Source organism: Babylonia areolata, chromosome 21 (genome assembly GCF_041734735.1).
Source record: "Babylonia areolata isolate BAREFJ2019XMU chromosome 21, ASM4173473v1, whole genome shotgun sequence".
Lineage (NCBI taxonomy): Eukaryota > Metazoa > Mollusca > Gastropoda > Neogastropoda > Buccinidae > Babylonia > Babylonia areolata.
Genome location: NC_134896.1, coordinates 915,395 through 942,500, shown reverse-complemented (window position 1 = coordinate 942,500; position 27,106 = coordinate 915,395). Strand labels below are relative to the sequence as shown.

The following is a 27,106-nucleotide window of genomic DNA, read 5'->3' as shown; positions in this document are numbered from 1 at the left end:
ACCATGCGCTGCTTTATGTCCTTGTTTGGCTAAGTGGTCTTCAGCAAGGTGAAAATTTCCACTCATGAAAAATAACTCCCAAGTATTTATATCTATCCGTCGTTTCGATGCAGTTATCGCCACATGAAAAGAGCACTGGTATTTTGGGGTCGTTTTTTGTGAAAATTACGACTTTTGTTTTGTCCCTGTTGATTTTAAGCCCCCATTGCAAACAGTATTCATGTAGTTGGTCTAGTTTATTTTGTAGTCCGACTTTTGTTGTCGAGAGCATCACAATGTCATCCGCATATAACAGATAAGGGATCTGAGTCTTGGTTGTTTCATTGATGTATGGTGAGGTGTCATCGTGTATATATTCTCTTATGTCATTAATGAAAATATTGAATAGCGTGGGGCTAATAACATTTCCCTGAAGCACTCCTTTTTTAACTGCGATAGAATCTGTGAACCCCTCGTTTGATTTACCACATACAGTTGAATTTTGGTACATCTCTTTTATAATGTGGAAACATTTTCCATTTATCCCAATTTTGTTTAGTTTCAAAAGAAGTGCATCATGCCATATATTGTCAAATGCCTTATTAAAATCAACAAAACAGCTGTAGAGACGCCCATTTCTTTTATTGATGGTGTGTGTGTGTGTGTGTGTCAGTGTGTGTCAGTGTGCGTGTGTTACGAGTCTCTGTGTGTGTCAGTGTGTGTGTGTCAGTGTGTGACGGTGTGTGTGTGTGTGTGTGTGTGTGTGTGCGTGCGTGTGTGTGACTCACAAGTTAAGTAATGTAATACTGACGCTGTGCAGTCTGTTTTACGATGCGTCTGTGCATTAAATCATTATTTTTTTCTTCTCAGTTCCTTGTGTAAGCTCTGTGTGTGTGTGTGTGTGTGTGTGTGTGTGTGTGTGTGTGTGTGTGTGGAGGGGGGAGGGGTGGGGGGTGCCGGGTGTGTGTGTGTGTGTGTGTGTGGAGGGGGAGGGGTGGGGGGTGCCGGGTGTGTGTGTGTGTGTGTGTGTGTGTGTGTGTGTAATTAACTTGATGTAAAACACGTAGTCTTTGAATCTGTTTTATGCTTTTGTGCCATCACTGATTATTCTATCTTCTACGCTATCGAAACGAAACGAAACGAGTTTTTATTTCAAGAGGGTAGTGGAGTGAGCACAGCTGGGTTTTTACATCCAGCCCTCAAGGGCAAAAAAGAAGGAAAAGTGAAAAAAAAAAAAAAAGAAGAAGAAGAAAAAAGCAATGGCAAAACACTCACACAGACACATACACACACACACGCGCGCGTGTCAGTGTATGTGTTTGCACTCAAGCAGTGCAGTGCGTGTGTGTGTGCACTTGTGTCGGTGTGTGCCAGAGCGCGTCACAGTATCTGTGTGTGCGTGCGTGTGTGCGCGTGTATGTGTGCGTGCGTGCGTGTGTATGTCTGTGTGGGGGTGGGGGGCGTAGTTGTGTGTCTGTGTGCGTGTGTGTATGTGCAGTGTGTGAGACAATCTAGGTCCGAGGTTGACAACAGTCGGACTCCCTCACCTTTTTGCCATTGACGAAGAAGAGCAGGGGTGTTTGCTGACCTGCAGAAGTCATGGTGTGCTGGTGCTGGTGGTGGTACGTAGTGTGTTGGAAACACGACTCCTTCCCTCTTCCCCAGCTCACAGACACGCACACACTCAGCAGAGACAAAACACAGTACTGACGCACCGCAGTGTGTGTTGTGTACACACGCACAGAGACACATACACACACAGAGAGAGAATGACTGAGGCTTCCCCCTCAACGCTGAGCAGCTCCCACGAAGCAGTGGCGGGTCCTGTGACTCCTGCTGTGAAACCTGTCGGGGAGGGGGAGGGGGTGAGGGGCAGGGCGCGGGCAAACACACACACCACACCGCACCCCTAAGCTTCCAGGCAAGCACAGCCCGTGTTGCCTTGTGGAATCGGGGTCAATCCGTGCTGTAGAACTCTTGTACTGTTGAATCCAGGCCAGGCCAGCGGTACCGCCCACCCCGTAAATAAACTGTCGAATCAAGGCCAGTTCGACCGACCTCTGGTTGAGTTATATAAGTTGAGAGCAAATGACCCGACAAGTCCGTGTGTGTTGAGAATCTTGGTCACTGAGTGCATCACTCACACTTTGCGCCTTCTACACGGCTGGGGAAACCAGGTCTGTGCCAGCTCAGTGTGTGAGGGAGTTTGTGTCGATGCCTCTTCGCCGCTTTCTGTTTCCGAATCCGTCTGTCTAACACTCTTACACACACACACACTGACACACACACACACACACACACACACACAAATTGACACATGCAGAATTCCTATCCAATAAAAGACCAGCTGTATCAATCACGATTAACACTTCAAGAGCTTAAAGAACCCATTCATTTCAAGTGTTTCCAAATAAAAAGACATCAGCTAGATCAAATGCAATTTCAAACCAAATGATAAAATAATTACCACTGAGGTCAAGTTCTTTTATCATTCATATACATAATTTATTCCAAAAATGTTGGGACAGTGGCAAAATGCTTAATTAACTATTGGAAGGAGACAAGTGTGGCCCCATTACTAAAACAAGGTCAATGCAGTACCAACATAAAACAAATAACATGCCTATTGCATTAACATGACATGTGTGAAAACTAATGGAGAAAATCATTTTGGACGGGCTTGTGCATTATTCTGACATTCAAGTTGACTAGTTCCGGCGATGATTTTATGGTGGATTTGTTGGACTCACAGTTAGTTTGTTCCCAACTTCCCAAAATGTCCATCAGTCTCCATTCTAAAGTTCTAGTTCTTGTCATTTGTAAATGCATACAGTTAATCCACGTTCCCATCACAGAAACACATACACTGCCCACTTTTTTCCCTTCGTCTGACATCACTTTAGTGAGCATCCGTAACATAAATGACCAACCAACACACACACACACACACACACACACACACACTCGCGTTGGTTTGTTTTCCACGTGCACACACACACACACACACTCACGCTGACACACATAATTATGATTGCATGTTTTTCTCGTGGCGCCTCAGGTGATGCAAGTGCATAAGGGTGTGTCTGAGCGCTCTCGTGCTGGCAGCAAGGCATTTCCCAGGTCACGTTTTATCGTATTCTGACCGCCATACACATGCATGAGTGTTCGTGAGGAATGTGTTCATGGATCAGAATCAGTGTCATCAAAACCCAGCAGGTTTACAAGACAGTCACAAAGAGTCAATGTCTCTTCTTGAAGCAGTTGTGGGTGCAGTGAAGCTGGACGTCGTTCAGTTTCATACATTCTGATGGCAAAATGATAGCATTTGAGCGGAAGTGAATTTTCATTTTCCAGCATATCATCATTAATCATTATGAGCATTCACACCTAATCTTGAAAACAAGCCCTGGGCGTTTACAAATTCAGAACACGTCAGTTGCATGTTCGTTTCTTGGCACGGGTATGTTGCTGTACCTTCCCTTGTCTATGTAGAAATCATGAGCACTTATTCTGATTTTACTCATTTGTAATTATACATTTTGTATTTTCATATTTTACTTTGTTGAAGATATAGTTCCAATCTATAATCCGATGTTATTTCATCGTTAGTAAAATTTTAGTCTTTAATGTGCTTCTGTTTCTTTCCGGCGTTTTCAGTGCTGAATGTGTTTCTCATCAGTGAAGTTTACTCTGCATTACACAGGGTAGGAAGGCCAAATTGCGAATAGAGTGTAATTGCGGCCAACAGATCGTGTTCAGTGAAGTTTACTCTGCATTACACAGGGTAGGAAGGCCAAATTGCGAACAGAGTGTAATTGCGGCCAACAGATCGTGTTCAGTGAAGTTTACTCTGCATTACACAGGGTAGGAAGGCCAAATTGCGAATAGAGTGTAACTGCGGCCAACAGATCGTGTTCAGTGAAGTTTACTCTGCATTACACAGGGTAGGAAGGCCAAATTGCGAACAGAGTGTAATTGCGGCCAACAGATCGTGTTCAGTGAAGTTTACTCTGCATTACACAGGGTAGGAAGGCCAAATTGCGAACAGAGTGTAATTGCGGCCAACAGATCGTGTTCAGTGAAGTTTAATCTGCATTACACAGGTTAGGAAGGCCAAATTGCGAACAGAGTGTAATAGCGGCCAACAGATCGTGTTCAGTGAAGTTTACTCTGCATTACACAGGTTAGGAAGGCCAAATTGCGAACAGAGTGTAATTGCGGCCAACAGATCGTGTTCAGTGAAGTTTACTCTGCATTACACAGGGTAGGAAGGCCAAATTGCAAATAGAGTGTAATTGCGGCCAACAGATCGTGTTCAGTGAAGTTTACTCTGCATTACACAGGGTAGGAAGGCCAAATTGCGAACAGAGTGTAATTGCGGCCAACAGATCGTGTTCAGTGAAGTTTAATCTGCATTACACAGGGTAGGAAGGCCAAATTGCGAATAGAGTGTAATTGCGGCCAACAGATCGTGTTCAGTGAAGTTTAATCTGCATTACACAGGGTAGGAAGGCCAAATTGCGAATAGAGTGTAATTGCGGCCAACAGATCGTGTTCAGTGAAGTTTTTTTACTCTGCATTACACAGTATAGGAAGGCCAAATAGCGAATAGAGTGTAATTGCGGCCAACAGATCGTGTTCAGTGAAGTTTAATCTGCATTACACAGTATAGGAAGGCCAAATTGCGAATAGAGTGTAACTGCGGCCAACAGATCGTGTTCAGTGAAGTTTACTCTGCATTACACAGGGTAGGAAGGCCAAATTGCGAATAGAGTGTAATTGCGGCCAACAGATCGTGTTCAGTGAAGTTTACTCTGCATTACACAGGGTAGGAAGGCCAAATTGCGAACAGAGTGTAATTGCGGCCAACAGATCGTGTTCCGCCCCACTTCACAACGTTCTCACCACACGTTTCACAACTAACGTCCGCTTCGACCTCGCTTTGCTACCTAAATGGATATCCTTTTAAAAGAATTAGTCAACCATCAGTTCAGTTATTTCTGACTTTTTCCGCGCTCTTTCTTCTCTTCACGCATTACTGCACAACCAAGTTCACAAAAGTGCGATCCTGAAAATCCTAAAATCAAGGGAAGCAAGTAAAAAGACTTGAACATCGACACAGTTTGAGCTGCTTTGATTGGACATATTGAATGAACTGTGCATTGCCAGTGCTGGAAGAATATAAGAAGCATGTTGGTGACATAGCAGAACGTCAGTTTTGACAGGAATCTTCAAAATAGTGTCGTTTGCAATTGGATCATTTGACGTGAGTCTATTTGCGAACTAAGCTGCACAGTTACTGAGCGCTCCACAAGGATGTGTGTGTGTGTGTGTGTGTGTAGGTCATAAATGGATAAACCCTTTTCTCCCTGGATTTGAAGGGCCCTTTTTTTTCTTTGGCCCAGTACAACTTTCACATTGTTTTATTGTCCAAGGTGACCTTTAAAAAAAACAACATTTTGTCTGAGTTCATTTCCAACACTAAAATGAATGTAGCTACTCAGTTCGCTGATGTCACTGACCTCCGGCATTGGGGCACACTGCCCTTCAAACAGCCATTGGAGGGCCCTACTCTGCTCTGCTCAGTGTCATCATCTTTAAAAAATCAGCAAGGGTTTCAGTAACATAGGCGTAACCAGCACATTCTCGCTTGGTTGGGCAGATCAAAGTTTCTTGTGATGCTGTTTGACATCACGTACAAAGATTCCAGTCGATTTCCACCACGTCTTCAGTCATCGACTTGGACTGTGGCGGATCACAGCAACCACATACTTGTCTGCATTGACATGACATAACTCTCTCCGGTAACAAAGCACGACAGTTGTGGCCAGCTCATTTTTGTTCAGTTTCAATCTCACATTGTTCGGAGCCCTGTGGACTGTGAAGGCCTCTTCAGGGCTATAAACTCTAATCACACACACCAGTACGAACAAACCAATTGAATGTGTAGAGTACGGCTACACATTCAACAGGCTCATTTTGTAAACTGTACAGTTACAGTAATATAATATTTCAATCTAAAAATTAAACACAATAGCAATACCGTATTGTTGATTACCACACTTCAATAGCAGATTTTTTTAAATGATGAAATTTTTTTTTTTAATCTGAAAAGAAAGAAAGAAAAAGTGGAAACAACTTCCTGCTTAATAAAGAACATTTTGAAATAGAGAACTTTTTCTACTGACAAAAAATTCACATTTGAAACTGGTAACACGTGTTCAGTAATTTCTGGAGGCAAAAAAGGTTTCAAGTGTAAACAGCGGGTTAAAACGTGCTCTACCGTTAAACGTGCCTTGCAAATGCATTCAATATTTTCACAATATTTTGTGTATGGAGCATTTAGTAATAAACTAAATGCAATGCTCATAACAGCCCTGCCAGTTCTTTTAGCATTTGATAATGCAGAAGGCAGCTGGAGAGAGACAGAGACAGCGACAAAGAGATACAGACGGAGAGGGAGAGGGAGGAAAATAGGGGGTGTGGGTGGGTGAGAGAGACAGACAGGGAGAGGGGGTGTGGGTGGGTGAGAGAGACAGACAGGGAGAGGGGGTGTGGGTGGGTGAGAGAGACAGACAGGGAGAGGGGGTGTGGGTGGGTGAGAGAGACAGACAGGGAGAGGGAGAGGGGGTGTGGGTGGGTGAGAGAGACAGACAGGGAGAGGGGGTGTGGGTGGGTGAGAGAGACAGACAGGGAGAGGGAGAGGGGGTGTGGGTGGGTGAGAGAGACAGACAGGGAGAGGGGGAGGGGGTGTGGGTGGGTGAGACAGACAGACAGGGAGAGGTGGTGTGGGTGGGTGAGAGAGACAGACAGGGAGAGGGGGTGTGGGTGGGTGAGACAGACAGACAGGGAGAGGGGGTGTGGGTGGGTGAGAGAGACAGACAGGGAGAGGGGGTGTGGGTGGGTGAGAGAGACACAGGGAGAAGGAGAGGGGGTGTGGGTGAGAGAGACAGACAGGGAGAGGGGGTGTGGGTGGGTGAGAGAGACAGACAGGGAGAGGGGGTGTGGGTGGGTGAGAGAGACAGACAGGGAGAGGGAGAGGGGGTGTGGGTGGGTGAGAGAGACAGACAGGGAGAGGGGGTGTGGGTGGGTGAGAGAGACAGACAGGGAGAGGGGGAGGGGGTGTGGGTGGGTGAGAGAGACAGACAGACAGGGAGAGGGGGTGTGGGTGGGTGAGAGAGACAGACAGGGAGAGGGGGTGTGGGTGGGTGAGAGAGACAGACAGGGAGAGGGGGTGTGGGTGGATGAGAGAGACAGACAGGGAGAGGGAGGGAAGCAAAGACAGGATATAGACAGATAAAGAGACAGACCGACAGACAGACAGACAGACAGGCAGACAGAGGTAGTGAAATCAGTGTTTGGTGTTGAGATCAGCTCCCAGCAGGCAAGCAAACAAACTCCACGTCAGCTTCAGCTCGGATCATCACACTGTCTATCCATCAACAAATGAAGGATACATTTTGTCAATAAAACAACAAATCTTGCTCTGCGTGTGTATACAGACATATCGATGCATGTGTGTTTGCGCGTGCGTGTGTATGTGTGTGTGTGCGTGCGTGCGTGCACGTATGCTTTCCATTCTCGTTATCGATTCTTCTGAAATACTGTTAAATAGCCTGCTTTAATCGTACATCAATGTTTATCTATAGTACAATATTTCCTGTCTAGCCTTCAACTGTGGTTATTGCATATGCATAATTGTGCTGACAGTGTGTGAGGTCTACGTCAACAAAGCAGTCAAATATCCCCTGTCTTATCACAATTCATACTGATGGACTGTGGACTGTGCTTGTCCTGCATTGTTCCTGTGTAGTACATCACAAAGTAGATGATAGTCTTTCCTCACGAAAAAGTATTTGGTATTCTGTGCATCCTGAACGATCCTGGTTGAACTGATCGCACAAAACAGAAAGAAAACAAGAAAATGAAAGAAAACATTGATACAAAACAACACTGAACAACAACAACAACACCATCATCATCAACAACAACAACAACAGCAACAAAATAACAACCGGATATCGCCCTATATCACAACAAACTTTAATGCAGAAATCTGCTTCTGTTTTTTTTTTTCTTATTTTCGGCTGAGCATTCGTTTATTTGCCAGCATGGAAGTCTCTTCACTCGGATACTTTACGTTGTGTAAAAAGCACAGATGAGTCAAAAGTAAGTGACAACGTGTGACTGAATTTTGTCCGTCTGGTTCTGAACAACTGGATACAGGTGTCGCCACATGGAACACATGCTCGTGTCGGTTAATCGATAGTCGAATGTCTTTTAAAGACTGCGAACTGAACGAACTTTAAATGTTCGTGCATGTCGTCTGCTTGCTTGTGCTGTCATCAAAACTTTTCCTCAGTCTTTCCATCATTCATTGTAAAGTTTGAGTGGGTGTGGGTCGTTTTTCAGTGGCTGTCTTCAGCTGTCAGCTTCTCTGTGGGCTATCTGCAGAAGATAGATAGTTCACATGAAAAGTTTGTACCTATCTTCAGTTGTCTGTCAGTTATGCCAGAGGGAGAGACCGTTCCACTTAAGTGTCGAGTGTCTGTGTGTCCGTCTGTTTGGGTAGCGAGGGGGATGCGGGGGTGGGGTCGAGTGGGAGGGTGTAGGTTGATATATACATATATATATATATATATAGGGGTGAGGGAGTCAGTGACCGATCTGCCTAATCATACTGATTAACTGGTCAATTCTCTTAGCGGCACACACGCACGCAAGCACAATGGCAAACACACACACACACACACACACACACACACACACACACACAAATACACAGTGAGTGACCTGATTTTGAAATAGGTTTCGACAGCATGAATATGAATTTCACTGCAACGATCTTTCACCGACCTCTGCCGGCTTATCTTGCAAAGTTTTTAGTCATGTTGGCATGACTGATCGCGCGCGCGTGTATTTATACATGTTTACGGCCTTTTCTTGACTGATGCAAGTGGCATAGGAAATGAACTTGACAGGATGGCAGGTATGAAAACGACCCTTATTAAAGTCATGATTATATGGTAAAATGAAATGGTCAATGTCACTACTTGGCAAAATAGAAAAATGTAAGATAGAGAGCGTGATATGAATTCAATTTTAATCAACCTTGGTCTTGTGACTGGCATTCAAAATCAGCTAGAGGTTAAGAGTCAAGGTATACCTAGCATACGATATTCAAAGGAAACATTTCTGCATGCAAGAGAGAGAAGGTCTTTTATAGATATTCTTCAGCAAACTTGGTACAATGATTGGTCATGGTGACACCTATGAAAAGAAGCAAAGTCAAAGATCAAGGTCACAACATAGACTATAAGGAAAAAGGATAAGAGAACTTTGTTTCTTCCATCCAGTTTTCATTGGTATACCATGTTGTTGTTTGTTTTGGCCAGAACATCAATACAATGCAAAGTTTGATGTCTAAGGCCAAGGTCACATCAGTGAGTCTTTTCGCCAGATTATCCCTTTGGCATGTTTTTTTTGTTTTTGTTTTGTTTTTTTCTCTCCATAAATGATTCCTCTCTTTGATAAAGTGCATATCGCATGTGAGTCTTGAAGGCCTTGCCTCTCTTGTTTGGATTATTATCATTTCTATCATGATGATGATGATTGTTATTATTAATTAGAAATCATCATTTCTGTATACTAGTTCGAATGAAAAGGGAGGCAGCTGAGGTGGAGGGGAGGGAGGGGGGGCGAGGGGGAGGGGACTGAGAAAGGAAAAGAGAGAGAGAACAGAATGTGGAAAAGATAGAGTCGGTACAAAATGTAGAATGGAGACGGTGAGTGGCAGTGATTAGAGAGAAAAAACATAATATCGGAAGGGTGTGTGTGAGAGGCTGGTCGAGGGAAGCGGGATTTGGACAAAAAAATAATTAATAATCAAATAGTGTATGCCGCACTACTTCTGTAGATTATTATTTGAAAAGAGGTTGATGTGGGGACCTGCAATAAACAACCAACTTGACTATTTAACACAGAGCTGTAGAGTACACATACACTCGAAGTCTCTTTGTTTAGATGTTTTTAGTATTTATTTCAACATAATGGAGTGTCATGCTGTCTGCCCGAATTACGACCGGCTGCTTCCGGTTCATCACGTGACCTCTAATTCTTAGTTAAAGGGAACTAACAATAATGGACATAATTCAATATGAGAACATTACATCCCTCCCAACATTGAATGAAAACTTTACATAATATATGATTTAAATTTAAATTGAATTGACTTAGAAAAAGAAAACAAGCTCCTGCTTAAACAAGCTCCTGCTTTAACAACATTGAAACTTTGATCAAGAGACTTTTATAAATGATAGGATTCAGTTATTTTAAACATGAAATGAATTATCACACTCAGCCCAAAAATAATATGAATCAACGTTTGAACTTGAAGTTAAAATTAAAGAAAGGTTTATCTTTGGAAACAGTCTCCGTAGCCATGTCAAAATGAAACGAAGCCTTCTTGGCATAGTCCAATAGATTCAGCATTGAGTCAAGTTCCATTGCTCATCAAACAAACCAACATAACCAAATACATGTACACTAATCTAGTGTTTACTGGTGCAAAGTATTATTTTGTTGAAGTGCATGATAATAACAGGAATCACCAGGTTCATTATTTTGTTTGCCTGTAATGCGTAATGATTATCAGCTTCTCCTCCACCTATTTGCATGAAAAGAGTGATCTAAATGATAAATTAAAACAAAAAAAGAATTGCGCCTACTCTATAACTCCACAGCTATGCTGGAGTTATGGTCTAGGTAAACCGAGCCAGTAGGGCCTTTCTAGGGTTATACCTAGCTAACTATGCACCACAATGAAGAACACAGAATTTGATGACCAGGTAAATCCAATGATATCAGCGGCCAGGTGTAGATGGGTACTGCTGATGGTAGTGATGCTGGAGCGATAGTCCATGACGGTTACTGATCTAGCACATAGTCCTGCAAGTGTCCTGGTTTGCGGACATTTCTACTGCTCCTGCGGAGTTGGGGTTGGGGTTGGGGTTGCGACTGGGGTTTGGGTTTCGGCTGCTTTGGACTGGGGAGTGACTGGGGAATATGTTTGGAATTTGACTGGGGCTTGGGGCTGGGATGTGGCACTAAATTCTCAGTCTGTATGGCCACGGGCGGGGAACTGGGAAGTCTGCGGGGTGGGGTTTTGATGCGACTGCCGTTGCTGGTGATGATGTCCTCTGCGACGGCTGCTCTTGCGGCGATGACGTCGTCGCTGGGGATGTCCTCATCCTCGGTGAGGGCCTCGTCCTCCTGCATCGCGGGCTGTGTCGTGTCAGGAAGCCTCCGGAACATCGCAGCGTTGCGGGTCACTGTAGAGCCATCGGGTTTGAGGGCAGTGACCATAGAGCCCTTGCTCGCTGTGACAATGAGCGGCTTAGGCCAGAAGGGAGTGGAGAACTTGTCCTGCTTGGCCTGACGAACCAGGACCTTATCTCCTGCAGAGATTCTGCTGGGCTTGGCGTGATGACGACGGTCAGCAGCAATCTTCATCCTTTTCTTGGCATCACCATCTCGCTGTCGTAGCTCTTTGTCGACTGGGCTGCTCGATGGTTCGTGCAGCTGTGGCATCTTGGTTCTCGGTTCTCGTCCGAACATCAGGTAGTACGGCGAGAAACAGGTAGTTGCGTGTGGTGTGCATCTGTACATGCGAAGAAACACATACATGTCCTGTTCCCAGTTCTTGTGTTGGATTTTGGCAGAACGAATTGACTTCAGAAGCGGTTTGTTGAACGTCTCTGCTTGCGAGTTTGATCTTGGCCACAAGGGTGTGATCTTGCGATGCTTGACGCCACACTGTGTCAGAAAGTTTTTCCATGTAGTGGATCGGAACTGTGGTCCATTGTCTGTTTTGATCATTTTTGGGAAACTGAACTCGGCAAAAATTTTGTCCACGACTGGAATGATGGAGTCAATGGTTGTCTTGCGAACGATTTCGACGACTGGATACCGGGAGTATTCGTCTTGGATTACCAGAAGGCTCTCGCCACTTGGTAATGGTCCGCAAAAGTCCATACTGAGATGCTGCCAGGGTCCTGGGGGGAGTTCAGACATGGCAAGTGGCTCCATGTTTCTCCTGTTGGTGTTTGCTTGGCATGGAATACATTCGCGAATGGCCTTCTCAGCTTTTGTAGTCATGTTTGGAAACCATACCTTTGAGCGTAGGAGCGCCTTGGTCTTGTTGATACCTTGGTGACCTTCATGAGCTAACTTGATGACTTTGTCTTGTAGCGCACTCGGAATGACCACTAGTGTTCCCTGGAGTAAGATGTCTTGCTCAGCATTGATGCTCAAACTGTCTTTGACGTTGCAGAATGCTCGGAATGTTTCCGCCTGCATGTCTGGTGGGCATGTGTGCCATCGGCCTGTTCGGACCAACTCCATGATCTTCACCAGTGTGGGATCACCTGTGGTTGCTCTCCGGATGTCTTCTGTAGTGATGGCGACTGGGGTGTTCGTGTCGGTGACGAACTGTACGAATTCTTCCGCTGCTTTCTCCTCTCTGGATGAGACGGTGCCAGGGATTGGATGTCTTGAAAGGTAGTCTGCCGGATTGTCCTTGCCTGGCTTGTACACGACCTCCATTTTGTAGGGTTGAAGTCGCATGGCCCATCTTTGAATTCTGGCGGGGGGTGACGGCTTGCTCCAGATGGTGGTTAGGGGTTTGTGATCGGTGACCACTGTGAAGCTGCTGCCACGAACATAGATGTCAAAATGTTCACAGGCCCATACGATGGCTAGCGCTTCTCGCTCCGTTTGAGAGTAGCGTTGTTCTACTTCACTCAGGGCCCGGCTGGCGTAGCATACTGGCTTGTTTTCTTGAGAAAGAAGAGCGGCGATGCCCACAGGACTGGCGTCCACCAGTATCACAGTTTTCTTGCTGGTGTCGAAGTACACCAGGGTTGCTGACTCACACAGTGCTTGTTTCACGGCACACAGAGCTCTAGCTTCTTCTTCGCCCCAGCTCCACGGCACGTCTTGTCTGGTGAGACGACGGAGAGGCTCTGTGATGGTTGCAAAGTTCGGAATGAACCTGGCACTGTACTGCGCCATTCCAAGAAACGAACGGAGTTCGGAGCTGTTCTGAGGTTCTGCGGCGTCCTTGAGCGCGGCGACCTTTGCTGGGTCAGGTCTGAGTCCGTCGGCACTAAAGATGAATCCGTAGAACTCGATCTCCTTCTTTCTGAACTGGCACTTGGAACTGTTCACGGTCAGCCCAGCTTGATGGAGAGTGGTGAGTAGCTTGTGCACATTTCTATCATGTTCTTCAGCGTCTTTGCCAAAAACTATGATGTCATCACTGACGTTGCGACTACCTGCTACATCAGCTATCACAGTTTGTATGGTGTGTTGGAAGATCTCTGCGGCTGAATTTATGCCAAAACTGAGACGTTTGTAACGGTAAAGTCCACAGTGTGTAGAGAACGTTGTGATTCCCCGGGATTCAGGTTTGAGTGTCAGTTGATGGTAGCCCGATCTCAAATCGATCTTGCTGAAAACTGTTGCGCCGTGTAAGTCGGTGACCAGCTCCTCGATCGTTGGTGTGACATGACGTGTCCTCATGATTGCCTTGTTTGCGTCTCTCATGTCTACGCAGAGTCGTATCTCGGCTGGTTTCTTTGGCTTCGGTACAGTCACTATTCTTGAAACCCATTCTGTCGATGAGTCTGACACTTTTTCTATGACATCCTCCTTTTCAAGTTTTTCAAGCTCTTTCTCCACTTGGCTCCTGAGATGGAACGGTACTCGCGAGTGTTTTCTAGCAACAGGGGGTACACTTTTGTCTACATGTATTGTCACTTCAACGTTTTTGAGGTTGCCTATGCCTTCAGTGATACCAGGATACTTGCTAAGAATGTCTTTCTGGATGAAGTTCACATCAATTTGCAGGATCCCAAGCTCTTCTGACGTCTGTCGTCCTAGCAACGGCGGTTGAGAGCCCGGAATGACTAAGAACTCAGCTGTGACTGGTTGCTTTCCTGCGACTTGGATTTCTGCTTTCACCATTTTCTTGGCTGTTATCGGTGGTGATCCATAGGGGTATAGTGTACGCTTGCATTCCTCGAATTCGGCACCTCGTTGCTTCAGTTTGGCAGCTGCTGTAGAGTTGAGAATGTTGACCGACGCGCCACTGTCCACGATCATGTTAATGGGTTCATCCTCAATCAGTACTGTTACCTCATTGGGGGTTGGCTCAACTGCGAAGACGTATTCATCTGAGTCCGATGAAGGTTGTTGTTCCGAGTACAATGACTGTTGTTGTTGTTCCTCCACAAAGTGAAGTCGACCACGGTTTTTCCTTCCAGCTCGTCCTCTGTTTTGTCGCTGACCTCGTTGGCCTTCGGTTGTTTCTCGTTTTGGTTTGCGGCATTGGGCAGCAAAATGGCCTTTCAAATTGCAATTCCAGCAAGTCACGTTTTGTGAACATCTACACTCAGAAGATTTATGTCCTGCACGTCCGCATCGGCCACACTTGATACTTGAGTGGGTACTCACACTGCTACTAGCGTTACTGTTTGCACCTCTACTACCTCTGTATTTGCTACTGTCAGTGTTTCTGTCAATTCTGCCTCTGCCACTACTTTGTCTGACTGCAAATACGTTTTCTCTTTCACCTGCTATCAACTGGGACTGTTGTTCTGACAGTTCTTTGGAAGCGGCTAAGGACAGACATTTTTCCAGTGTCAAGTCTTTTTCTGCTAGTAGCCTAGTACGGAGTTTGTCAGAAGCACACTTGTCTATCACTTGGTCACGTATGAAGTCGGCTGTGCCATCGCCAAAGTCACAGTCCTTGGCTAGTTGACGAAGTCGGGTAACATACTGTGCTACACTTTCATTGTCACTCTGCTTTGCTTGACGAAACATGTGACGGAGGTACGGGAGATTCTTTGCCGGTTTGAAATAGTTCGTCAGTGCTTCTGCTGCCTGTTCATACTCTGGCGGTTGTGGGTCGAACGTGAAAAATATTTCTTGGGTTTCTGTACCTGCACAGTGAAGCAAAAGTTGTCTCTTCTGTCTTCCGTCAGTGCATCCTGAAGCGTCAGCAAAAAGTTCGAAGCTTCTAAGCCATCTTTCCCAACGCTGAAACACGCTAGCAACATCACCATGTGGGTCGAACGGAGACACGGACGGCACGGAGATGTTTGCAACAGTTCTGACTGCTGCTGCTGCATTTTGTTCGTTTTCTCCCATTGCGCGGTGTTCGGTTACTCACTCGTCGCCAAATGTAGAGTACACATACACTCGAAGTCTCTTTGTTTAGATGTTTTTAGTATTTATTTCAACATAATGGAGTGTCATGCTGTCTGCCCGAATTACGACCGGCTGCTTCCGGTTCATCACGTGACCTCTAATTCTTAGTTAAAGGGAACTAACAATAATGGACATAATTCAATATGAGAACATTACAAGAGCGAGCTAACTTTATATATTATAATAATCTAACTCAGTTTTGCCGCTAAAGATAGCCGTACTTCAGTTTCTGGTCTGCCATGGGCGATGAGAACCAAACCACAGTGCGCGCTGAGCGCCAGTCACTGAAATCGGGAAGGTGTTGACAGCTGCGGGTCAGGCCTGGGTCACGCCCCCCCCCCCCCCCCCCCCCCCCCCCCTCCCAATTCTAATTAATTTTTACGCTTGCCATAAGCCACTGGGAAAGTGGATCCCTCGCTTAGTGGGTTCATCAGGGCTTACTGTACATGTATAGCTTAATGGGTTCATTAGGGCTTATTGTACATGTATAGCTTAATGGGTTCATTAGGGCTTACTGTACATGTATAGCTTAATGGGTTCATTAGGGCTTATTGTACATGTATAGCTTAATGGGTTCATTAGGGCTTATTGTACATGTATAGCTTAATGGGTTCATCAGGGCTTATTGTACATGTATAGCTTAATGGGTTCATTAGGGCTTATTGTACATGTATAGCTTAATGGGTTCATTAGGGCTTATTGTACATGTATAGCTTAATGGGTTCATTAGGGCTTACTGTACATGTATAGCTTAATGGGTTCATTAGGGCTTACTGTACATGTACAGCTTAATGGGTTCATTAGGGCTTATTGTACATGTATCTTAATTATCGTGTCTTTATCACGAAGTGCAGGATTTTTATTCAAGGAACCCAACTAGTACGATTTCGCGAGTTGCACATGTCACTTGATACCCCGGATCAGTGGCTTTCTTCAGGTGACAGCGATGAAAGTCACCCCAGCTTGTCACTTGCATCACTGACGAGAGGAGCACGAATGTCAAGGTCGTCAGCATGGCTGGCCGTGACACTGGCTGTTTTTGTCATCGGCACGAGGGCAGGTCCTATGGAATGCACGGAATTGTTTGAAATGGAAAGAATAGAATTGTTTGAAACGAAAAGAAAAGAATTATTTCCAATGGAATGCACAGAATTGTTTCCAATGGAAAAAAAAAAAAATGGAATGAGCAGAAACATTTCCAAAGGAATTAAAAGAATTATCACGGATAAGATTTCTGTTACATATAAAAATGGAACCCATACCCAGCCTCACACCTTCTGCTACCAATTCCGATCAAGGACAATAACCAAATCATTTTCATCAGTCTTCCTTTCTTGCACATTTATTCTTCCGGAACCCCTTTCTCACAACAAATATAATCACGAACACATTCTTACCACCGGCCTAACGCTCTCTCATTCAGTTCAATTCCTAAACTACTTCAAAAAAATCAACGTCACTTTAGATCTAGACACAATAATGAAAGACAAGCTCAGACGAAGAACGAAAACTTACATTTTGAATCCTGAGGAGGGAGCCAGCTAAACAAAATAACACAAGGAGGGTCACTGGTACTCAACAGTCTGGCACTTCAGATTCCAGATACATTCATCCTACTTTCATCCTACAGCATTCTCTCTACAAATTTCATGCTCGCATCTCTCTCAAACCAAAAAGTGAAGATCCGTTGACTCTCCAGTCCGACCAATCAGAAAATCACTGGCATGCGTTTCGCTCCCTGACCAATTGTTTCAAATGGAATGCATAGAATTGTTTAGATGGAATGAATGAAATTATTTTCAGTTGAATGCACAGAATTGTTCCCGATGGAATGAACAGAATTGTTTCAAACACAGTTCCAACTAACCTCAGTTGTACCAAAATTTCATTTCACAGACGCCACTTCAGCAAACATTAGATCTTTGTTTTACTGGCTGACTTGTTCAAATCAAACCATATGGCAGTTTGGCCTGGAACCACCCACCGTATCTTAGATAGTTCCACAGTAATGTGTGTGTGTGTGGTGGGGGGGTGGGGGTGCGCGTCCGCGCGCGCGCGCGTGTGTGTGTTAACAGATGGAACGGGCAGGTCAAATTTCTCCAAAAATCGTCTGCAGTGTGTGTGTAGATATGAAATGATATACCTACCATCTGTCATACAGGAACTAATCTACATAACTGTGTCTCGCGGCACAAACGCTTATCCGAAATTGACATCAGCTTACAGATGGACCAACAGCAAAGTGAGGGCTGTATTACCAATGATGTCTCTACTGCACAGGAGATTCGTTTACAGCTTAGTCTCTCATGAAGGAGTGTGACTTTCAAACAGTAATAATAATGATGGATACTTATATAGCACACTATCCAAAAATCTGCTCTAGGTGCTTTACAAAAACGCTTTTGTTAGCATAAAACATTACATCTATGTTACATTCCATTCCATTCCATTCATTCTCCTGCCCGGGATGGGCGTAGAGGAGACATGAGGGACGATTCCGTAGTCAGACGACGCCATCCGGTTCTATCTTCTGCCTGTCGTATCAGCGTAGCGCTATCCATATTGGTCCATTCCTTGATGTTGTCCATCCAGCATTTGGCTTGCCTCCCTCTTCGCCTACCACCCTCTAGCGTTCCCTGTAGAACTGTCTTTTGCAGTGAATTGTGGCGTGTCACATGCCCGAACCATGACAGCTTCCTCCTTTTGACCACTGCTAAGAGTGGTTCCAGTGGACCCGCTAGCATAGTTATTTGGCTCTTGACAAAGTCATTGGTCTTTCTGTCCTTCCATGAGATTCCAAGCACACATACACACACCAAAATGTGACTACACACACACACACACACACACACACACACACACACACACACACACTGCATACATACATTTTAACATACATGTGTATCTAACAGCTACCGTAACACATACGCACACATCGGCAGGCACAAACTTACATAAACACACGCACACACAATACACATTCATATACATGCATGTAGTTGTTATAGTGTGTCAGGCGCCAATGGTAAAAGCATGGGATTTTCTCAGACACACTGCTCACTGATGGACCCCTCCTTCCTACCTCCCTACTCTTCTCCCCCCCCCCCCCCTCCCCACCTCCCATGTCGATCTCTGGCAGGATGGCATCTGCCTCAATGGTCACCACACGGTGTGGTGTGTTTATCATGAGCTGTTTAGAACAGAATCAGGGCTGGGCGATCTTTCCTCCTCCTTCCCTTCCTCTTTTCATCACCCCACACACACACACACACACACACACACACTCCCTCCACTCACCTTCTCCTTGGCAATGCAGGGTTCTGTGAGAGTTTTCAGTTTCAGTAGCTCAAGGAGGCGTCACTGCGTTCGGACAAATCTATATACTGTTCGGACAAACCTATATACGCTACACCACATCTGCAAAGCAGATTCCTGACTAGCAGCGTAACCCAACGCGCTTAATCAGGCCTTGAGAAAAAAAAGTGAATAGATAATAGATAAGCGTGCATAAATAAGTAAATAAATAGATAAATTATTACAATATAAAAAAGTAGTAGTAACAACAATAATAATAATAATGAATAAATAAATAAATAAATAAGACAACAATGATGATAAATAAGCAAATAAATGTAAAACATGAAGACACACATGTCTATTTTGTATATATATGTGTGTGGGGTTGGGGGTGGGGGATATGGGAGTATGTGTGTGTGCGTGTACAAGTAAGTGTTCATCTGTGTGTGTGTGTGTGTGTGTGTGTGTGTGTGTGTGTGTGCTGTGGAAGCTGCGATACGTAGCCTAGAAATGAGTGTGTGGAGGAGGGGGTAGAGGAGGTGTAGGGTAATGTGTGTGTGGTGTGTATGTGTGTGGTGGGTGTGTGTGTTGGGACTCATGTACGTTTATGTGTATTTGACTGTGCTTTCATATCATTGAAACTGCATGTTTGGTGCATATCTGTTATGCATGTGTGGGTTCTGTGAGAAAAGTGCTGGACGTGCAAATCTAGCACTGTTGGTCCCAGATTGGCCTGTTAACTTCAGCAAGTTGGAAACGTTCTGGGTCGGAAGATAGTGTGCATACAGCACCAACTTGTGAAGAGGGTAAAATGAATAGGCAAGTGGAGTTTCTTCTTTTTCCTTGCTTGGAGCAGGCCAGGAAAGCCGGACAGTCAAGACAGTACCATGGGGGCTGTGTGCTGTTAACTTAGAGAAATGAACACCTCAGTTCATCTTTCTAAAAGACCCTGCTGTGGTACGAGGAGAGAGTGGATTGTGCACCTGTCCTCTGCCTGTTATCCTACTCTACCCCTTCACCTTCTACACCTACCCGTACAACCCCTACCCACCACCCCTTTAACGTAGTTATGTACACATACATGTATACACACATAGTCAAGCACAGCAAACGCAAAGGAAGTGGACCTGCCACAATTGAACTATTTGCTGAGGGAGAAGGTGAGTTTTGAGACGAGATTTAAAAGATGCGAGGGAATCAGAATGACAGAGGTTATCAGGGAGCTTGTTCCACGTCTTTGGCGATTGAAAAGAAAACGATCTGTGTCCACAGGTCTTACTTCTGACGTGAGGTATCCTGAGAAGTCGAGTATCAGAGGAAGAATGGAGCTGGTGAGACGGGGTATAGATATGGAGGAGTTCAGAAAGATACTTGGACTGCAGAAAAGGTCAGAGTGGATAGCTTATAGTCTATTCGATCAGAAACAGGCAACCAGTGGAGAGACTGAAGGGAGAAACATGGTCAAATTTAGAAGCTCTGCAAATGAGTCGGGCAGCGTTATTCTGAATTCGTTGGAGTCTGTCTAACAGATATTTGGGAAGGCCGACCAAAAGAGAGTTGCAGTAATCCAATCTTGAGAGAACCAGAGAACATACAAGTGTCTTGGTTGCATCGGTTGAGAGATAGTGGCGGGTGGAGCTGATTCTACGCAGTTCAAAATAGGCAACTTCACAGATATTCGAAATGTGCTGTTGGAAGGAAAGAGGCTGGTCTAGGATTACACCAAGATTGCGAACAGAAGGAGAAAGTGAAACAGGTGTGCTATTGATCAGAACAGAGTCAGGAAAGGAAGGATGTTGACGAAACTTCTTTGGACAGGTTATCATAAATTCAGTCTTATCATCATTTAGTTGCAGCTTGTTGAGAGTCATCCAGTCCTTTAGGCCAGCAATGCACTCCTGTGTTTGAGTCACCAGTGCATCAAATTCAGCTATGGAAGCTGACTGATAAAGTTGAGTGTCATCAGCAAAGCTCTCATGCGACATCACATGATGACTGATGACATCCGACACAGGAGCCACATACAGCACAACTGAAAAGAACAGGACCTAGGACGGACCCCTGTGGGACACCATATTTCAAGGCAGATACTCCAGAGTATCTACCATTTACACACACTTTCTGTGTACGATCTGACAGTAAGACGTGATCCATGCTAGTGCAGTGTCACGAATACCAAAGGAAGTTTTAAGTCTGTTCAAGAGGATAGAGTGGTCGATAGTGTCAAAAGCTGCTGACAAATCTAAGACAGCGAGAACAGATATCTTATCCTCATCAAATCCCGAAAGCAAATCATTCACTATTCTAAGAAGGGTCGTTTCGCAACTATGACCACAGCTATAAGCTGACTGGTGGGAATTAAGTAAACCATTTTGTTCCAGATGAGCTAAGAGCTGAGACAATGTGATCTTTTCTAGCAGTTTTGATTTGATAAAAATGACAGATTAGAAACAGGTCGATAATTGTTCAAACAATTATGATCCAAAGATGGTTTCTTGATGAGTGGACGTACAACAGCAGATTTGAAGCTTTCAGGGAAACAACCAGACAGTAAGGAAGAATTGATGACATGAGTAATATATGACAGTAGAACATCAATACATTCAACCAACAAAGAAGACGGGATAGGGTCAAGCTCACAGGATTTCGGACAAGCGCTCAGGCACACTTTCTTCACAAAATCTTCAGTAACCAAGAAGGCAAGATTTCACTGGCTCTCAGTGCTGTAGCCTTCGGGGACCATCCCAGCGCCAACTGTCCTAACGCCTTCTTGGCCGAGAGAGTGGGAATGAAACTTGAACAAGAAAGTCCACTGCAAACATATTCTAGCCCAGATAGTCAGGACAGCAGTTGCCTCGTGTACTGTTTTGATGATCACAGTCAGACGCAACTGGCTGTCATGCAGTCTGCAGAAGTACCAAGTACTGTTTATACAGGAACTAGTGCACAGAAGTCGCCACTGCTGTTATACGGGAAATAGTGTGTAGTATTACCAAGTACAGTTATACGGGAAATAGTGTGTAGTATTACCAAGTACAGTCATACAGGAACTAGTGTGTAGTATTACCAAGTACAGTCATACAGGAACTAGTGTGTAGTATTACCAAGTACAGCCATACAGGAACTAGTGTGTAGTATTACCAAATACAGCCATACAGGAACTAGTGTGTAGTATTACCAAGTACAGTCATACAGGAACTAGTGTGCAAAAGTACAATGCACTGTTATACAGGAACTAGTGTGCAGAAGTACAATACACTGTTATATAGGAACTAGTGTGCAAAAGAACAATGCACTGTTATACAGGGACTAGTGTGCAGAAGTACAATACACTGTTATACAGGAACTAGTGTGCAGAAGTACAATACACTGTTATACAGGAACTAGTGTGCAGAAGTACAATGCACTGTTATACAGGAACTAGTGTGCAGAAGTACAATGCACTGTTATACAGGAACTAGTGTGCAGAAGTTGCCACTGCTGTTATACGGGAAATAGTGTGTAGTATTACCAAGTACAGTCATACAGGAACTAGTGTGCAAAAGTACAATGCACTGTTATACAGGAACTAGTGTGCAGAAGTACAATACACTGTTATACAGGAACTAGTGTACAGAAGTACCAAATGCTGTTACACACGAATTCAGTAGTGTAGAGAAGTACCGAGTACTGGTACACAGGAACTAGTGCACAGAAGCACCAATAAAGTCATATTTGCCACCTTGACAGTGGCTTCAATGACAAATCAGCATGACCTGAACACGTCACGTCCAGCAAAGTGCATCACACCCCTGTCACTTGCGTGAAAGGAAACGCTATCGCTGTTAAGGAACATACCACCTTCTTGTTCTCTGAATGTTCTGATGACTGGGGTCAATTTCACGATCGTGGTCAGTGACATACTTGAGCATACATGACTGGTCGTCAGTTCTGTAAATTAAAGTGTTAAAGGTGGTAGGGGTGTAGGAGTAGAAGGAGAAGAAGGAAGAAGGGGTTTACAGCGTGTCAGAGGAAGGAGTTCAGCATAGTGTATTGGTAGATCTCAGCTGGAATGGAGTCTGAGCCAGGGGCTTTGCCATTGGATAGCAGACGGATAGCTTTCTGGGTCTCCTCCAAAGTTGGAATGGCATCCAACGACTCACTGACTGGCACCCGGGGGAGTCGGTCGATGGCTTCATCATTGATGGTGGAAGGGCGGTTCAGTACGCTGTCAAAGTGTTCAGCCCATCTCTCAAGGATCCCGTCCTTGTCAGTGATTAGGGTAGAACCATCAGCACTGAGGAGTGGAGCAGATCCGGAGGTGGTGGGACTGTAGACTTCTTTCAGGCCGTTATAGAAGTTCTTCATGTCGTTCCTGTCTGCAAAGCCCTGGATCTCATCAGCTTTGTTGCTCAACCAGGAATCCTGCATCTGCCGCAACTTCAGCTGGATGGTGCTGCGTGCGCTCTTCAGTATGTCTTTCTTTGACTGTGACTTGGGATCTTCAATGTGGGCTCTGTAGGCTTGGCGTTTGTCTTCCAGCAGCTGCTTGATCTCAATGCAGTTCTCATCAAACCAGTCTTTGTGCTTCCTGGCAGAAGGCACTCCATGGCAGTGTTGTACACCGTCTCATGCAGCGCGCCCCATGCTGCCTCCACATTCTGGTTGTCCAGCACAGTGGACTCAAGGCGTTCCTCCAGGGTGTCAGCAAAGCTCTGCTTGATGTTGCCTAGCTCCAGCTTGTTGACATTCAGGCGTTTGGGTGCTTTCATACCCTGAGGCCGTCTCCTGGGCTGGATGCGGAGGTTAAGTTTGGAGACGATAAGGCGGTGGTCTGTCCAGCACTCGGCGCCGCACATGGCCCTTGTGACTCGTACGTCCTGCCTGTCCCTCTTCCTGACGATGACAAAGTCGATGAGATGCCAATGCCAAGAGCGAGGATGCATCCATGAAGTCCTGTTACGGGTAGGGAGGCAGAAGACGGTGTTTGTGATAAGGTCGTGCTCGGCACATGTCTGGAGAAGTAGTTGACCATTGCTGTTACAGTTGCCAACCCCATGTTTCCCAATCACGCCTTCCCAGGAGGTGCTGTCACAGCCAACTCTCGCGTTAAAGTCACCAAGAATGATGAGCTTGTCTGCGTTGGGAACAGTGGTGATGACAGCGTTCAGGTCCTCGTAGAACTTGTCCTTGATCTCATCCGGGTTGGTCATGGTGGGCGCATAGGCGCTGACAATGGTGGTAAACTTCTTCCCGTTGCATAAAGGGAGTTTCATCGTCATCAGGCGATCGTTCACTCCTTTCGGGGGGCCAGCCAGCTTGCCAACGAGGGTTGTCTTCACTGCAAAGCCAACTCCAGCCTCACGTCTCTCTTCAGGTCCGCGACCACTCCAGAAGAAGGTGTAGGCTGCGCCTCGCTCACAGAGTTCGCCTTCTTCTGCCAGTCTGGTCTCACTTGAGGCAGTGATGTCGATGTTGTACCTGGCTAGTTCACTTGCAATGAGTGCTGTGCGTCTCTGTGGTCTGTCCGAGTCGCCTCTGTCCAGAAGCGTACGCACGTTCCATGTGGCAATGGTCAATGGGGTGCTCCTTGTTTTCTTTTTTCTTTCCTTTGTGTGTCGACCGCTTGTATGCTGACTAGGGTGGTGTGGAGCAGGCAATGTTTAGGGCACCTTTTCTAGCCCCTTCCTCATGCTATGGAGGTGAGCAGTGCTGTCCTGAAGAGGGCTGCTCAGTCGCTCAGGGGGCTGCCGATCTCCACCACTGCTCCAGTCGGTGAAAAACGACCCTATGGCCTGAGCCGCCTGTGTGCAGGTCCGCGGCTACGACTGCCAGTGTACCCACACCTGTCGCTTCGTCGCTCGTCTGTCGCCACAGGGCTTGGGGAAAATGATGGTATGGGATGAAGGATGACTGATGACTTGCGCGATGACTTTGTTTATAGTGAGGAGGAGTTGCGCACCGTCGACCTCACTCTCTCGTCCGAGACCGTCTGTATCCAGTGAAAAGACGAGGTCAAGACGACTGGAGATGGAAACGGATGCAGTGGATGACCAGGATGTCCTATGTGCCTCACCCTGCCCTCAGCACTCCACAGTGCTCTGCTGCAACCGCCTTCCTCTCCGTTGAACCATGAAGGTTTCTTCCGCAGAGTCCGCCGGATCCAGTCTTCACATGCTTGGGCAGACAAGCCCTAACTCACCGAGGGTTTGAGACCCGTCGGCTACCCTCACCTAGTTTAGCCAGCCTGTCAAAGCCGTTGCCCGGGGGTTGGGCGCTGCCGCATGCTAGCAGCTTCTAGGACCCATAAGTGAGAGCTGGGTGCCGGTGGGGACCAACAGAGGACGAACCACTCCCGGAAGAGCGTGACAAGCCCCACCCTAGAGGTACTACCCCTCCCGTGCATCCCCTAACCCCCCTTCTACAAAGAAGGTGGTATGGCGCTGACTGAGAAGCTTCATCAGCTATTCCAGCTCATCTGGCAGCATGAGGCAGTTCCACAGGACTTCAAAGACGCTTCCATCATACACCTGTACAAGCGCAAAGGAAATCGTCAGGCCTGTGACAACCATCGTGGAATATCCCTGCTGTCCGTCGCAGGCAAGACTCTGGCCAGAGTGCTACTCAACCGTCTCATAGCGCACCTTGAGCAAGGTCTCCAACCAGAGAGCCAGTGTGGCTTCCGGAAAGAACGTGGGACTATCGACATGGTGTTTGCTGCCAGGCAGGTCCAGGAGAAGTATCAGGAACAGAACGCCGACCTTTACTCCACCTATGTCGATCTGACCAAGGCCTTCGATACTGTTAGCAGAGATGGCCTTTGGAGAATCATGGCGAAGTACGGATGTCCCAGAAAGTTCATCACCATCATACGGCAACTACACGATGGGATGCTGCCCTGAGTCCAAGACAACGGAGAGACTTCAGAACCATTCCCTGTCTCCAACGGAGTCAAGCAAGGGTGTGTTCTTGCCCCCACCCTGTTCAGTCTCATGTTTTCAGCCATGCTGACAGATGCCTTCACAGACGCTGACGTAGGCATTGGCATCAGGTACTGCACAGATGGCTTACTCTACAACCTCAGGAGGCTTCAAGCAAAAACCAAGGTGAGGACAGACACCGTCAACGACTTCCTGTTTGCTGATGACTGCACTCTCATTGCTGTCTCCGAAGCTGACATGCAACACAGCGTCGACAAGTTCTCTGCTGCCTGTGACAACTTTGGCCTCACAATCAGCACAAAGAAGACTGAGGTGATGCACCAGCCAGCTCCAGGAAAGCCTTACGTTGAACCAAACATCTTCATCAACGGGCAACGACTGAATGCGGTGGACAAGTTCACATACCTGGGCAGTACACTTTCTCGCACAGTTGTCATCGACGACGAGGTGAATGCCAGACTCGCCAAAGCCAGCGCTGCTTTCGGCAGACTCCATAAGAACGTTTGGAACAGGAGAGGCATCACCCTGGAGACGAAGCTCAAAGTATACAAGGCCATAGTTCTCACCACACTGCTCTATGGATGTGAATCATGGACGGTCTACAAACGCCACGCCAAAAAGCTGAACCACTTCCACACCACCAGCCTCAGTAAACTTCTCGGCATAAAGTGGCAAGAGAAGATCCCTGACACAGAGGTGCTCACTCGTGCAAACTTGCCCAGCATCTACACCATCTTGATGCAGGACCAGCTGTGCTGGGCAGGCCATGTAGTTCGCATGCCAGACCACCGGCTCCCCAAGAAACTGCTGTACAGCGAACTCCAACATGGCAAGCGCTCCCATGGAGGCCAAAAGAAGCGCTTCAAAGACACTCTGAAAGCTTCTCTGAAGGCCTTCAACATCAGCCACGACACATGGGAGCTGAATGCAATGGACAGACCAAAGTGGCGTTCAGCTGTCCACAAAGGCGCCAAATCCTGTGAGGCCAACAGAATCGCTGCAGCAGAGCAACACAGACAGGCCAGGAAAAGCAGTGCCAGCAAGTCCCCAACAGCCGCCACCATCCCCTGTCCACACTGCGTCAGAACCTTCCGGGCGCGAATTGGCCTGACCAGCATCTGCGCACCCACAGAGCCCAACCCACCCACCCCCAGGATGACTAGATGGTCCTCGTCGATCCCGACGGACGAACCACACATTGGTAAGAAGAGAAGGGGGACGGAATGAGAGGAGGGGGAGGGGGGTAGGAGGGGTCTATCCGCAAGCAGTGTGTGCTGCGAAATCTCCACACATGTGCCTGACACACAATCACAAAAGTATGTACCGTGTGCCTCGTTTTGATTTTCAATATTTAACGGCTGTAAACCCGGTGTGTCTGGTGTGAACAAGATAAAAATGAGGAGCTCAGGTCAACTGACCCGCATCTAGACTCATAAACTGTATTTTTCATTCTTGCAAACGGTAGCAACTTAATGTCTGACAATTACGGCATCAACTCTGACCGCACCAAAATAAGATACAATAATACAGTTTATCATAGTTATTTTATAACTGTTGCAAACCCAGTAAATAAGTTTCCGGATGGAGTTTTCTCGTGTAATTGGGACCAGATGTCCCTATTGTTCTCAATAGGACTCTTT

General features: G+C 46.2%; 1 protein-coding gene across 2 annotated transcripts in view; it reads right to left on the bottom strand.

Annotated features, from left to right (window-relative positions):
* LOC143296016 (xanthine dehydrogenase/oxidase-like) overlaps positions 1 to 2,101 on the bottom strand; it is a 103,706-nt gene extending 101,605 nt beyond the window's left edge. The window contains exon 1 of one of the 2 annotated variants that reach the window (XM_076607756.1): positions 1,527 to 2,101. In XM_076607756.1, the coding sequence (XP_076463871.1) occupies positions 1,527 to 1,731 (205 nt within the window). In that variant the 5' untranslated portion in view covers positions 1,732 to 2,101. The remainder of the gene's footprint in view (positions 1 to 1,526) is intronic. The other variant, XM_076607757.1, reaches the window with a different exon arrangement.
* Positions 2,102 to 27,106: the final 25,005 nt, after the last annotated feature.